This window comes from Doryrhamphus excisus, chromosome 2, assembly GCF_030265055.1.
Source record: "Doryrhamphus excisus isolate RoL2022-K1 chromosome 2, RoL_Dexc_1.0, whole genome shotgun sequence".
Classification (NCBI taxonomy): Eukaryota; Metazoa; Chordata; class Actinopteri; order Syngnathiformes; family Syngnathidae; genus Doryrhamphus; species Doryrhamphus excisus.
This window is the reverse complement of record NC_080467.1, coordinates 25,338,822-25,353,179: the sequence shown is the minus strand read 5'-3', so window position 1 is coordinate 25,353,179 and position 14,358 is coordinate 25,338,822. Positions and strand designations below refer to the sequence as shown.

General features: G+C 41.8%; 1 protein-coding gene across 1 annotated transcript; it reads left to right on the top strand.

The window, feature by feature from the left end:
• The first annotated feature begins 5,757 nt into the window (after positions 1-5,757).
• LOC131104325 (major histocompatibility complex class I-related gene protein-like) lies at positions 5,758-11,276 on the top strand. Its single transcript, XM_058051380.1, has 8 exons — positions 5,758-5,935; positions 6,892-7,158; positions 8,350-8,628; positions 8,796-9,104; positions 9,307-9,399; positions 9,482-9,499; positions 9,903-9,977; positions 10,096-11,276. Exons 1-8 carry the CDS (start codon positions 5,881-5,883, stop codon positions 10,155-10,157), a joined length of 1,158 nt encoding a protein of 385 aa, XP_057907363.1. The 5' UTR covers positions 5,758-5,880; the 3' UTR covers positions 10,158-11,276.
• Positions 11,277-14,358: the final 3,082 nt, after the last annotated feature.

Here is a 14,358-nt window from a genome sequence, read left to right as displayed (position 1 = left end):
TAACGCTCTTATTTTATTCATTCATTCATTTTCTACCGCTTATTCTCACGAGGGTTGCAGGGGGTGCTGGAGCCTATCCCAGCTGTCTTCAGGCGAGAGGCGGGGTACACCCTGGACTGGTGGCCAGCCAATCACAGGGCACATATAGACAAACAACCATTCACACTCACATTCATACCTATGGACAATTTGGAGTCGCCAATTAACCTAGCATGTTTTTGGAATGTGGGAGGAAACCGGAGTACCAGAGATGGCCGAGAGTGGAATTGAACTTGGGTCTCCCAGCTGTGAGGCCTGCGCGCTAACCACTCTGACAAAACAAAAATTTTTTGGAAGGTGTGTGTCCCATAACTGAAATAAAAGTAACACCACTTTTCAAAAAAAGAACATCATACCAACAGTAAAATATGGTGGTGGTAGTGTGATGGTCTGGGGCTGTTCTGCTGCTTTAGGACCTGGAAGACTTAAATAAATGAAACCATGAATTCTGCTGTCTACCCAAAAAAAAAAACCTTGAGGGAACATGTCCAAGAATCACGGCAGGACAAAGATCCACAACACACCAGCAAGTCCACCTCTGAATGGCTGAAGAAAAACAAAATTAAGACTCTGGAGTGACTTAGTCAAAGTCCTGACCTGAATCCTATTGAGATGCTGTGGTATGATCATAAAAAGGCACTTCATGCTGGAAAACCGAACATGTTTTTGGAATGTGGGAGGAAACCGGAGTACCCGGAGAAAACCCCCGCATGCACGGGGAGAACATGCAAACTCCACACAGAGATGGCTGAGAGTGGAATTGAACTCAGGTCTCCTAGCTGTGAGGCTTGCGTGCCAACCACTTATTCGTCCCTCTTATTTTATTCATTCATTCATTCATTCATTCATTTTCTACCGCTTTTCCTCGCGAGGGTCGCGGGGGTGCTGGAGCCTATCCCAGCTGTCTTCGGGCGAGAGGCGGGGTACACCCTGGACTGGTGGCCAGCCAATCACAGGGCACATATAGACAAACAACCATTCACACTCACATTCATACCTATGGACAATTTGGAGTGGCCAATTAACCTAGCATGTTTTTGGAATGTGGGAGGAAACCGGAGTACCCGGAGAAAACCCACGCATGCACGGGGAGAACATGCAAACTCCACACAGAGATGGCCGAGGGTGGAATTGAACTCGGGTCTCCTAGCTGTGAGGCTTGCCTGCTAACCACTTGGTCCCTCTTATTTTATACCTTTCTCTTTCTAATTTTATGTTAACAATGTTGTGATTAATTGCATCGAAAGGTTTTGTCAACACCATAAATCTTGCAGGTGCACACTTTCTATGGTCTATAGCTGTGATCATTTTCTTCTTTCTGATTTCAATCAGTGCGATGGAAGTTGAAATGTTGGACAATATGTTTATTTGGATTTTCTGCTCTTTTTGTCTGCGTGACACAAGCAGAGCCGATGAGAGATGCTTGTTTTTGGGTGTGGGTAGTGGGTAGTGGTGGGGGCGGTGAGGTGCATTTCGGAGCTTCAGCTCAGCCTCAACGGATGTGGCATTTATCTGCAGGCTGAGGCAGCAGCACCTTGTCATTTTGGCTTGCTTGAAGAGGCAAAAGACTCTGTGCAGCAGTCAGTCGCCTCCCGTGCTGTCTTTCTGCCGGGTGCTGACTACGTCTTTTTAAGGACTTTGCTGAGTGTGTGATCACAAATTTATGCCCAAACCATTGACCAAAGTCTTTATGAATAAGACCGCATACAGTGTATGTGCACCCCTCTGATACATACAGTACATCCACTCCTTTGGGGGACAAGCAACCATGGGAAAATGCAGCAGTGCCCTCTGTTGCTTCCCGCAGGAACTGCTTCAATAACTGCCAGCTCCTGTTAGGGAGCCATGGGGATGTGTCGAGAATTTGTTAGGGGCTGAATTCAAGCACGCAAGTGGCAGGAGACGCTTGAGGTGATTTGTGGGTGACTTCGAGGCGGTGCTGAAGCGGTTGACAGCGTTGCAGGATTTGCACAACGTTCAGCTTCCTGGCTAACGAGGCGCATTGGAGGCCTCGCAGGAAATGGAGCCTTCACAGAGGTAGAACGTCGGTGCTGACACGGTGGGAATTAATTCCACCTTGTAATACCTGTAGTTTTTTGGATGTGTGTCAGTGTAGTAAGAGGCTCTTGCTCCTTTGGTGGTGCAGGGAATTAAGTGCAAAACTGGACCTTTTCTCTCCACAGCTGCATATTTAGTCATATTTAGGCTGAAGACAAACCTGTCAGTGGGTTTTACAAAATGTAAAACAAATTGTGAGTATGTCATTTAGGCCATTTTTTCCTGGTTTTGAAATATGTTACTGTTATCATTCATTCATTCATTTTCTACCGCTTATCCTCACGAGGGTCGCGGGGGTGCTGGAGCCTATCCCAGCTGTCTTTGGGCGAGAGGCGGGGTACACTGTGGACTGGTCGCCAGCCAATCACAGTGCACATATAGACAAACAACCATTCACACTCACATTCATACCTATGGACAATTTGGAGTCGCCAATTAACCTAGCATGTTTTTGGAATGTGGGAGGAAACTGGAGTACCAGAGAGTGGAATTGAACTCGAGTCTCCTAGCTGTGAGGCCTGCGTGCTAACCACTCTGACAAAACAAAAGTTGAATTTTTTTGGAAGGTGTGTGTCTCATTACTGGAGTAAAAGTAACACCACTTTTCAGAAAAAGAACATCATACCAACAGTAAAATATGGTGGTGGTAGTGTGATGGTCTGAGGCTGTTTTGCTGCTTTCCAATCAACCTAGCATGTTTTTGGAATGTGTGGGAGGAAACCGGAGTACCCGGAGAAAAACCCACGCATGCACAGGGAGAACATGCTCATCTTAAGTTGTAACTTTACATAGCATGTTTACTATATACCCCTCCCTACATAATATGGAATAGTCCATTGCATGAGAAGGGAGAGGCAACAGTTGAAAGATTATGTATTTTGATGCCGTTTTCAGAATTACGGTAAACTGTTGTATGTACTTTAAATTGCAGAAAAATAGCAATAATCATTTTTATGACACATTTGTTGGGGGGGGGGGGTTCCTGGAAATCTCAGGCCCCAGGCAATTTGCGTAAAGGTGGGTGTGCCTCTGTCTCCCTGGGCAGTCGCAAAGATGACTTCATTTGGATTTATTTACATTTTCAGTGCATTCCCTGGTGGAAGATGCATTAATCATAATGACAAGACAGGTGAGGGTTTTTTTCCAATTCTATGTTTACATCTTCATCCAAGCCATCCTGTCATTTCTGGCCATTACATAGCAATATCAATTAGTTGTATTTTGCACCTGAGCGTTTTAATGTGTATTTCTTAATATCCATCCATCCATTTTTTATACGGCTTACCCTCATTAGGTCTGTGGGGGTATGCTGGAGCCCATATTTCTTAATATTTTGGATTTTAAAGCATTTTTATGCACTTTGAATTGTCTAATGAAATGAGTTATTGCGACTGCATTCGTATTGTAATAGCTCATGTCAGACATTATTTTTGATTGAGTCACTACATGGCTTTTCTGTTTTTATATTTGCAGTTTCACACTTTATTGTCTTAAATTCCAGTCCGTTACAATACGTGCTTGTTCCTTGGGGGAAGCAATGCAAGACAGAGTGTACACATTGTACACAACATCATCCCCCTTGCTTGCATCCTGTCATGGCAGACTTTCTGGTCCGTGGTGTACTACATTCTGTTACACGCATTTGCAAACTTTGTTTTTTAGTGCCAGATATCTGCGGGCTCGTGTGGATGATAGGCCAAATTGTGGGAAAAATTTTTTTTATGAGATACGCGCCTACATGTGGGCAGATTTGTGTATGAATTAGGGGTACTTCGATGTATCGGCCCCCAATTTCCATGAAAAAGCGGTATTGGCTGATAATTGTTTTATAACCCGATCACATCTGCTCATAATAATAAAATGTCTTCTAGTGTTTCACGCTGCCCTCTCAAACTAATAACTATGTATGTGATGGTTTGTTATGTTAACGGGATTGGGATCGTTCACCATGACAGCAACAGCATAAAAGTAGAACCCTGGATGAACAAAATCACAGCAGAGGATCCACAGTACTGGCAAACACAGACACAGATCAATAAACATACTGAGCAGGTCTTCAAAGCCAGCATTGAAAAAGCAATGAAGCGCTTCAACCACACTGAAGGTTTGTTTATGTTGAACTTTCTACTACTAAACTATATTTGATGTACGCTTTTTATACTGTAGTAAACACACATTACTGCACTGATACATTGTCTCAATCCATACCATAATAAACTACAAAAAAGATATGATTGACGCTTAAAAAACATGTGTGTGTGTGATTGATGTTTCACAATGCTTTACAACACTTTGTGTTATTCTCTAAGGTGTTCACATTTACGAGATGATGGTAGGCTGTGAATTGAATGCTGAGACTGGTGAGGTTGATGGTTGGTCCCAGTATAATTATGATGGCGAATACTTCCTATCATTGGACGGGAACAGCAGCAAAACCAGAGGGCGCATTTAGTTGAATGCTTTTGTCTTCAAAAAAAGCACAATGGAAACGTTTCCTATCAGAAGTCCAACTTTCACCGTCATTGATCCATGTCAAAATAACAATGGTTGACATTTGAAGGTGGGATTTAGACAATACGTGTGCTTTCGCTGTGTGGACATTTTTGCAGTTCATCGTGTCGATGTTGATGTTTTTGTTGTCATTGCGTCCAATTTCGATACATATGATTCGAATATAATGCTCCATTTGCTGCACGCCACTGCTTCATGCTACTTAACGTCCACAAGGTTCCGTGCCGAGCTGGTAGACATGCACAAGCTGATGGCGCCCCACAAATAGTATTTTAAAGGGTCAAAGAATATTTGCTTCAAATATCAGTAGTTTTTTTTATTAGAACGGTTGAATTCAGATGTTATACATCTGTATATAAAGACAATTCAGCACAAAATAACAATAAAAACAATGGCCTGTTTGAGTGGAGATGTGCTTGGTAAATATAGAATAAAAATAAAACACAAATAGTTGACATCCCTAATAATGATGAGTCTGGGTACAGATTTCTATTTAATTAAGATATTTATTTGTGTTATTCTATTTTGTTTATAAGAAATTAATATAATTTAACAATTTATTCGGATTGTTGTACTCTAAAACATACATCAAATTCATTTGGTTTGAGTCAAATAGTACAAATATCGTTTAAATAAAGGCTAAAAATAAAAACAGTTTTAATAATGACCTATTTGTCGGGGAATTGTCTAACAAAGTCCTTGGCCAATACCACTTTAAACAAATTTAAATGACTATAGGCCGATCACGCCCAAAGTATATATAGTTTATAGTAGTATAGTGTATATATACAAAGTATATACGAACAGTGACTGTCTATGTTGACGTATTCTGTTCTACTGTGAAGACTTCCTGTTTGGTGAACAGGAAGAAGATTTTTGATTTCGCGTCAACAAACGTTTCACACCGTTGCTTCTTTTCTCCTACATAAATCTGCACATACTTCTGCTAAGTACATTTTATCACCACAAACAAGGACATAACACAAACTACATACGACACATAGTGTCATATCATGCTAAGATCAACCATATCGGGCGTCTTGCCAAAATACAACATAGCGGAGACGTTTACCTAGTGATATGTGACGTCGGGAATTCTCTGAATTCTCATTGGTTCAGGTGGAGCATAATTAAAGATGGTCGCCACGCCTTCATCTCCCTTCTCCGCCTTCGTTGTCGTTTTTGACAGTCAAGTTGGTATTGATCGCTGTTTCTCAGTGGGATTGCAACGAGAAAACATCTTGTGATACATTTGTGACAGCTGAGCTGACCATGGACTTTCTTTTATTCTTCATTGTGGCTGTGCAAATACACAGCGTGGTGCCTGGTAAGTACACTTTTCACCCAAAACCTTTTGTGCTACTTTATCAAAACTCAAAGTGGATATGAATGTAAATATAATCATACCATAAACCATAGTTGAAAACAAAGAGCTGTAATCAGAAAGTAAATGAAATGAACACGTAAAAACGAGTTAAACTCGAAATTCAACAATTATAATTTCGGTAAAAAAACACAGGTGAACGATAGGCGTTTAACATATAAAAATGTGAAAAATAGTAAAAGAGCTAATTAAATAATCATGAGTTCGACGTGTCATACTTCTTTCTACCAATATAACTTCAGTTTAGCATTGTGTTGTTGCCGATTGCAAGTGGGCGGGTCAAATAACGAGGTCACGTGACTTCCAGGAAACTTCACTCAGGCATTTACCTTTTTGAGCCATAGGGGGCGCGCAAAAACCCTGTTTGTTCAGCAGAAAGGTATTCTTCCAATTACTTCCGTATTATGGATACTATTTATTTTTAATCAGCATTAGTCAGTGAATTATGTTCATTTGTTCAACATTTAATGAGTCAAAATTGTTGTCTCGCTTTAACACTCTTATCATTTAGTTAACACTGACGTACAACGAAGTTATCTAAGATCATTTTAACATGAGTCAACATTCTTATGTATTGTCAGTAAAAAAATAAAAAAAGCGTTGCTTCTGCAGAAACTCAAATGTTCAGATTGAAGTGAGACATGCGATATATCATAATTACATTTTGTTATCAGGAAACAACAAAATAATAATGGTGTTCTTTTTAATTCTTAAACGCAGGAAAGAATCATGTATTTACCAATGACAGTTGTAAAAGTGTCTGTTGTCGAAGCCACCCAGTACAGTTTGTGTACTTGACGGTATTTTTTGTGTGTTTTACCGTGAAATCTATTTGTGAATATTACCAGACTGTTGAACATGAAACAAAATAATAACATGTGTTGCTTTTTTCCTTTCAGTGATTCACACGCTGAAGTATTTCTTCACTGCGTCCTCTCAAGTTCCAAACTTCCCAGAGTATGTGAGTGTTGGTTATGTTGACGACGTTGAGATTGTTCACTATGACAGCAACAGCAGGAAAGAAGAACCCAAACAGGACTGGATGAACAAAATCACAGCACAGGATCCAAAGTACTGGAAGAGAGAGACAGACATTGATAGAAACAATGAGCATATCTTCAAAAACAACATGGATGTTCTTAAGCAGCGCTTCAACCAAACTGAAGGTTTGTTTATGTTGAACTTTCAACTATTATTTTATGTACTCATACACTTCGCAAACACTATGGGTGCAATGGTACAGGGTAACCAGGGTATGGTCGGTACCTTGATATTTGGGCTGTGGTTCCGTTTCGGTATGCTTTTTGCACTTAAAGAGACCTGCTTTTTTGTCCCCAGCTTTATCATTAATATTATTCTTTATTCATTTTTTACCGCTTTTCCTCACAAGCGTGACGGGGGGTGCTGGAGCCTATCCCAGCTGTCTTGGGACGAGAGGAGGGGGAACAGCCTGGAATGGTCGCCGGCCAATCACAGGGCACATATAGACAAACAACCATTCACACTCACATTCATGCCTATGGACAATTTGGAGTCGCTAATTAACCTAGCATGGTTTTGGAATGTGGGAGGAAACCGGAGTACCCGGAGAAAACCCACGCATGCACGAGTAGAACATGCAAACGCCACACAGAAATGCCAGAGGGTGGAATTGAACCCTAGTCTCCTCGCTGTGAGGTCTGCGCGCTAACCACTCGTCCGTCGTGCAGCCCCCATTAATATTATATCATATTAGATTATTTTTAAAATGACACATTACTATAAAGTAATGTGTACTGCAGGTAATTCTCCAATAAGTAAAATACTGTGGTTGCAGCATGCAGAATCATTCTCATATAGTTTTCCGAAAAATGGCAGCATGTTGCTTTAACACTCATATTTGTCCATTTACCGACCCAAGCGCACATGGACATCCGGGCCAGCTGAGGAGATCACAGTCCCTGTCCGCCATCACCAACACAGACTGCTGTTGCCGCCTATACTCTCCAACATGTACTCGGTCGAATACTGTGTCGTAGAATGCCTCTCCTTTACATTCCACTTTTGGTCAGACTGTCCCTCACATGAAATACTGTATGTACAGTGTAGCAAATGGGACATTAGCTGACATTGGTTTTGCCGACCCGGACAGGCACACACCCGTACACACACAGATCCATAAAGTGGATTGTCCCGTGCATGGCGGACCGAGAGTTACACGGTTTTACCATACCATTTCTGGTACTGCACTAATGGCTTGTCTCTCTCCATCCCATAATCACCTACAAAAAAGACATGATTGACAGAAATAAAATAGTGTGATGATGATGATGATGATGTTCCAGTCTGCTTTACAACACATTGTGTCATTCTCTCAGGTGTTCACATTTACCAGTTGATGGTCGGCTGTGAATGGAATGATGAGACTGGTGAGGTTGATGGATGGTCCCAGGACAGTTATGATGGAGAAGACTTCATATCATTGGACATGAAGACATGGACATGGACCGCAGCAAAACCACAAGCTGCCCCCACCAAACATAAGTTGGACCATGACCAAGCTTGGATGGAATATAACATGTTTTACTTCACTGAGGATTGTCCTTCTTACTTGAAGAAGTATGTGAACAATGGGAGGGAGGTCCTAATGAGAACAGGTAGAACCACATGATGTACTTTCACCTTTGTAACCATGTTAGCACGCCCCCTATAGGAGGATTACTAGCATTACAAGCTTTGGATTTCTCTCCTTTTCTCTCCATCTTTACTCCTCTCCACCTTCTGTCCATTCCTCCATTCACACATCATGCCACTTCCTGTGCAGAGCTTCCAGAGGTGTCTCTCCTCCAGAAGACTCCATCTTCTCCGGTCAGCTGCTTCGCGACAGGTTTCTACCCCGACAGAGCCATGATATTTTGGAGGAAAGACGGCGAGGAGCTCCACGAGGACGTGGAGCACGGAGAACTGCTCCCCAACCACGATGGAACCTTCCAGATGGCGGTGGACCTGAAAGTGGAGGTGACGGCCGACGTGGAGGGCAAGTACGAATGTGTGTTTCAGCTGGCTGGCGTCAAGGAGGACATGGTCACCAAGCTGGAGAGAAGAAGCATCCTGAGCAACGCGAGCCATGAAGGTGAGAAGGGCACATTTAGTCCAATGCTTGTGTCCTCCAAACAAGCACATTGGAGACGTTTCCTGTCAGAAGTCCAACTTTCACCATCATTGATCCGTGTCACAATAACAATGGTTGACGTTTGATAGGATGCATGCAAAGTAGTCATGAAGGTTTCCTCTTCCTGCTTTTTCATTCAGTTTGCACTTTTTGCTCTCAACAGGCTGGACTGTCGCCATCATTGCCACGGTGGTGGGCGTCACTGTGGTCCTCCTGGCGGCCATCTTCCTGTACGTGTGCTACAGAAACAGACAAGGTGAGGGACAAGAAGCCCCAAAGAAGTCTGCATTCTGCTATTTGTGAGAAGTACATTTCACCTTGTTTCTCTTTCATTTCAGTCAAATACGATCCAGCTGGTAAGTCAAACATCTTCTCTTTTCTTGAAGCCACAATAATGAAAGCGCTGGTGAAGCATCACTCGTATAAAAGTCTGATGTAGACGTTTGTTTAGCCTGAAAAGCACTTCTCTCCTTTCTCTTAGTGGAAAGTCAATGTAAAATGTAAAATACTTGACACTCCCGTAAGTGCACGTAGTATAAAGTACCATATGTAACTTTTAACATGAGTTATCATGATTAGGATCAGCCAAGTGAGACAAAGAATATCTCCAAGTCAGGAAGTAGAAGAGCACCACTCTTCTTCTTCGTGGTTCTCATCTAAGTCACAACAAATGATGGCGTCACACCTCAAAGATCTGATACGAGTGAGGATGTAAGTCATGAACAACAACCAGCTCAGGATGCATTTGTGGTCTGACAGGTCATGACAGTGGGTCAGATGTCTCAAAGGAACCGTTGGCTGAAGATTTTGTGGGACACAGCAAGCTGCCATGCAGTGAGTTGGACTGTTTGCACCTCCCAATGTTCTTCTCACTTAGTTTTTGTGAAGATTATTTTACATTCAGCTGATTCTTACTGATAACATTTCCACTTGGTTTCATGTGCTTTTGCAGGTAACGTGCTGACACCTTTTTCGACAAAAACTCAGACCATCAGCAGAGGAATGAACTGCTAAAGAAAGGGTGTGCTCCATCAAAGTTACTTTGAATCCCAGATAGGGTTGGGCGTTGATGGGAACCGGGACTATTCCAATTCTGGGACAGCTAGGATTTAGTGAGGATAAACGGTACGGTACGGAAATGTCTCGTTTTAGGAAAATAACTGAATTCACAAAAGCACACACACCCAAACTACAAAATATCTCCTGTATGCGTGCAAAATTAAACATAGCAACCGAAACGACATACAGCTTCATTATTGCATATGGTGCTTCATTTGGGCACACTAGTTAGTTATGCACACCCTGGACTGGTGGCCAGCCAATCACAGGGCACATATAGACAAACAACCATTCACACTCACATTCATACCTATGGACAATTTGGAGTGGCCAATTAACCTAGCATGTTTTTGGAATGTGGGAGGAAACCGGAGTACCCGGAGAAAACCCACACATGCACGGGGAGAACATGCAAACTCCACACAGAGATGGCCGAGGGTGGAATTGAACCCCAGTCTCCTAGCTGTGAGGTCTGCGCGCTAACCACTCGTCCGCCGTGCAGCCTGAAATGAATATATTTAGTTTTTTTCATCATGTTTTCCTCTGTAATGACTACATACATATACTACTACTACATACAGTTGTGTAGGACACAAGAGCATAGTTGCAAAGTGGGGTGCTTATTGGGGTGCTTATTGGCCTGCTTGAGAAATCGTTAACCAATAGGGCCGTCGGGATTTCAGAGCCAAACACAGAGACCACAAGAAAAGGCAGTGATTTTTGAATAAGATATGTGGAATCAGAATGTCTTTCTGGGATTGGATTCAATCAATCAAAAGTGTCAAATAAATCTAATATGGGCAATATGAAATTCTATGATGATGTGGGATCTGAGCCACATTGGGAAATATGATTTCATCTTTTTTGTCATAAATGTACAACTTTTTTCTCAGATTTTAATTTTCCAATGTGTTATTGTTGCTTACACTGGCTCAAAATGTCTGAATGGGGTTTCAGCAGTTCATCAGGCTGATGTTTATCTCCATGTAATTGCTATGTAATCATTTGGGGTTTGTGCAATGTTTTTCAATCTTTTGTTGTGTAAACCAATAAATGTTGCTTAAGGTTTCAGTATCACATTGTGTCGAATTCCAATGCATTTGATTCAAAGGTGTTGGTTCATTGCTCCATTTGCTGCTTTCGCATGTTTGTTTCCCATTTGCATATAGTGTGATGTGCATATTAACTGCATTACTGGTGCATTGACACTTCACCACAACGGCTAGCAACAAGCTTCAACACACACTCGCCTTGGTGTTTGATTTATTGAATTCTTTAAATTCTTTATTAGTGTTTTCTTTGGTTTGTAGTTACTATTTTCTTGTGATTATTTGATTTGAGACAGCACTGGGACACTGAGGAACGTATTCAATTGGACACTGCCAGCCTCCGCGACGCTAGATGGCGCTGATACGCTTTTTAGTTTGTTTAGCTGTGGGGCTATTTCAGCACTACATGCTAGTAGCTAACTACGGTCAGTCGAGTGCTTAATGCGTAACACTTTTTATAACTTTTTTTAACGGCAACTTCCATCATGGGACGGAGCTCAGGTACAGTTTAAAACGGATACCTTTTTATTGGTTAAATCGCATTACTTGACTTCAGCTCAGCATGCAGGTATGGTTGCCACCGAGCAATATGGAGGACTCGACTACGGACACAACTGGATAATCTGGGACGCACGAGAGCCTCGTGGAACATCGTAAGGTATGTCGTTGCTCCTTGAGTTAACCTTAATTGGCTGCTTTTTTTTCTAAAAATGTGTTGTTAGCGTCATGTACATCTACTGTTCGGGATGTCATTTTTTCATTACGGAAGTGTTTAGTTTATCAGTTTTGTAGGAGACAGGTTTTTCGTTGCACGGGTTTATGGGGCGTGGTCACATGGGCGCAGGTGGGTGTGCGTAGTGACGCACACGGAAGCCATAAATGGCGCGCACTTGCTTGTGCAGGGGAAGGATAGAGGATAGAGGAAAGGCAGGAAGCCGTAATTTAAGTTGACCGTTTTGGCGCACATTTTTTTCCACGTTCCTTACACTGCTGCACGCCATCTGCCATTTCTGCTATCCCGGTATGGTCTGATCATTATTGAAACTCAACATCACAATAAACCCCCAGTCTGTCAAGACGCAGCACCCATGCCAACCTTCTCAGCGGTAAAGGGAAATTTATTCGTTTTAGTTTTATATCTAGTTATCTTAAGGCATGTTTCAATAACAGAGAATATCCCATAATCCAATAAGAATGGAGGAGTTTACTGTCCCATGTGACTTTTTCAAGTTCTAGCAGTAGTATGTGTCCATAGAGCCAGCCAACTTTAACTTTTGAGAGAAACCTCCTTCCTTCATGGTAGGCCTCTGACCCGCCTCCAACTAGATGAGCCCACTCTGTGTAAAAAAAAAAAGCAGGCTTTGCTACACATATTAAAATGCAGCCTGTCAACTTTCTGACAGTCAACTACAAACGACTGAGCTCTAAGTTTGATCATTTTGTTTTTCAGTGAAGCTAGTTAGTGTTAGTGAATGTTACTGTTAAAATGTTAGCGCTGTAGCTCACATGTGTCATCCTGTTCCACTCCTTGTTGTATGTAAAACGTACAGTAAACCTCGGATATATCGGACTTGGATATATCGGAAATTCGCTCACAACGGACAGATAAAAAAGAACCAATTTTTCTGTAATGCATTTCCAATAAAAATTCATTGCATATATCGGATTTTTTATAACGGATTTTGCTTATATCGGACAAAACCAGTGGGAACAATTGAATCCGATATATCCGAGGTTTACTGTATCTGCAAAACGTGGCTCAAGTGCACAGTATCGCTTCTTGGAGACGCACTGTTGCAGCTCCTTAGCATTAAAGCTACAGATCAACATGCATATGAATACAAATGAGTTTTTTTTAAATATGAGGGTGTACAATTTCATTCAAAGTTGTATCGATAAACCATCTGGATGTGGTACGATCGGGCGTGTGTGAGACATTTTGGGGTGAGTAAGGGACATCGCTGTCCTCCAACCATTCGACTCATCTGCTATTTAGATTTGGGCAGTCGGCAGCAAACTGAATCTCATTAATCTTCAATCCGATGGCAACTTGTGACGTGCAGACGGCGAGAGAGGATAAATAAATCAGCGTGGCTTCCTTTCATGCACCATCACAGCCCCTCAGATGGTAAGTAGATTTGTCACAGTTTACCTCATGTCCTCCTGTCACGCCAAGAGACAAGAAATGTCCTTTTCGTTTCCCAAGGTGAGCTGGATGCATCTTTGATACCGCCCCCAAAAAAGAGAAAAGCGACTAAAAGGGGAAATAAGGCAAGCTAAATTGAAAACGTAGCAGAAAATTGGGGCCAGTAGCTCACTTAACTTCTCTGTTGAGTTTATTTACGGTGTATTAAACAAGCGCAGCCGTAAGTAGAGACCAGAAGCATAGACTCAAGGAAAAATGACAAAAGATTCTGACAGTACAGTCTCAAAGACAACCGCTACTGGGATCAATGCAACATCCCAGTAGCTGTTGCCCATATAAGATCACCCGCTGTGTGTCCATGTTGTATTGAGGCGTAAGTTGTCATGAATCATGTTTTTATGTTTTCCACAAATTAATTTCTTTAGGCTTCTGGGCAAAACTGGCCTTACTGCTCGTGGCAATAGTGCCCCCTGCTGCTTTGGCATGAGATATTTTTTATAAATCCTTGGATCAGTCAAATTTTTATTAAGTCTTGGATCAGAGTCAACAGTCAAAACAAGTTATACAGTTATCCCTCGCTCTATTGCATTTTTATTCAACAATTAATAAATGATCACAGACTCTAGTTTATTGTTAGTCAAAAAATATTGAAAAACTGTGACCCTCGTGTGGATAAATGGTGTAGAAAGATGGATGGAAGTAATATGTAGTATTATGCATTTATTTTGTGTTGTGAACTCCTATAGGGCAGCTATACACAATAACCTGCACAAAAAGCGCTCTAGATCTTCTAGAATCTCCACCTACTGCAGCTGTATTTCCTTGGATTTTCCACAAAAATACTGTTCTGATGGTGGATAAGTCAGGGACTGTATACTCTGCATTTTTTCCACACCTAATAGAATGTGAACATTTGAGCAGGATCTTGAGACATAATTTATTTCTTTTTATGGGTGTTTTT

Bases quoted from the DNA above. Each gene is read 5' to 3' on its own strand.
- LOC131104325 (XM_058051380.1), top strand. From the start codon at position 5,881: ATGGACTTTCTTTTATTCTTCATTGTGGCTGTGCAAATACACAGCGTG. The intron at 9,105-9,306 runs GTGAGAAGGGCA...TGCTCTCAACAG, and splicing joins GAGCAACGCGAGCCATGAAG to GCTGGACTGTCGCCATCATT. The intron at 9,978-10,095 runs GTGAGTTGGACT...GTGCTTTTGCAG, and splicing joins ACACAGCAAGCTGCCATGCA to GTAACGTGCTGACACCTTTT.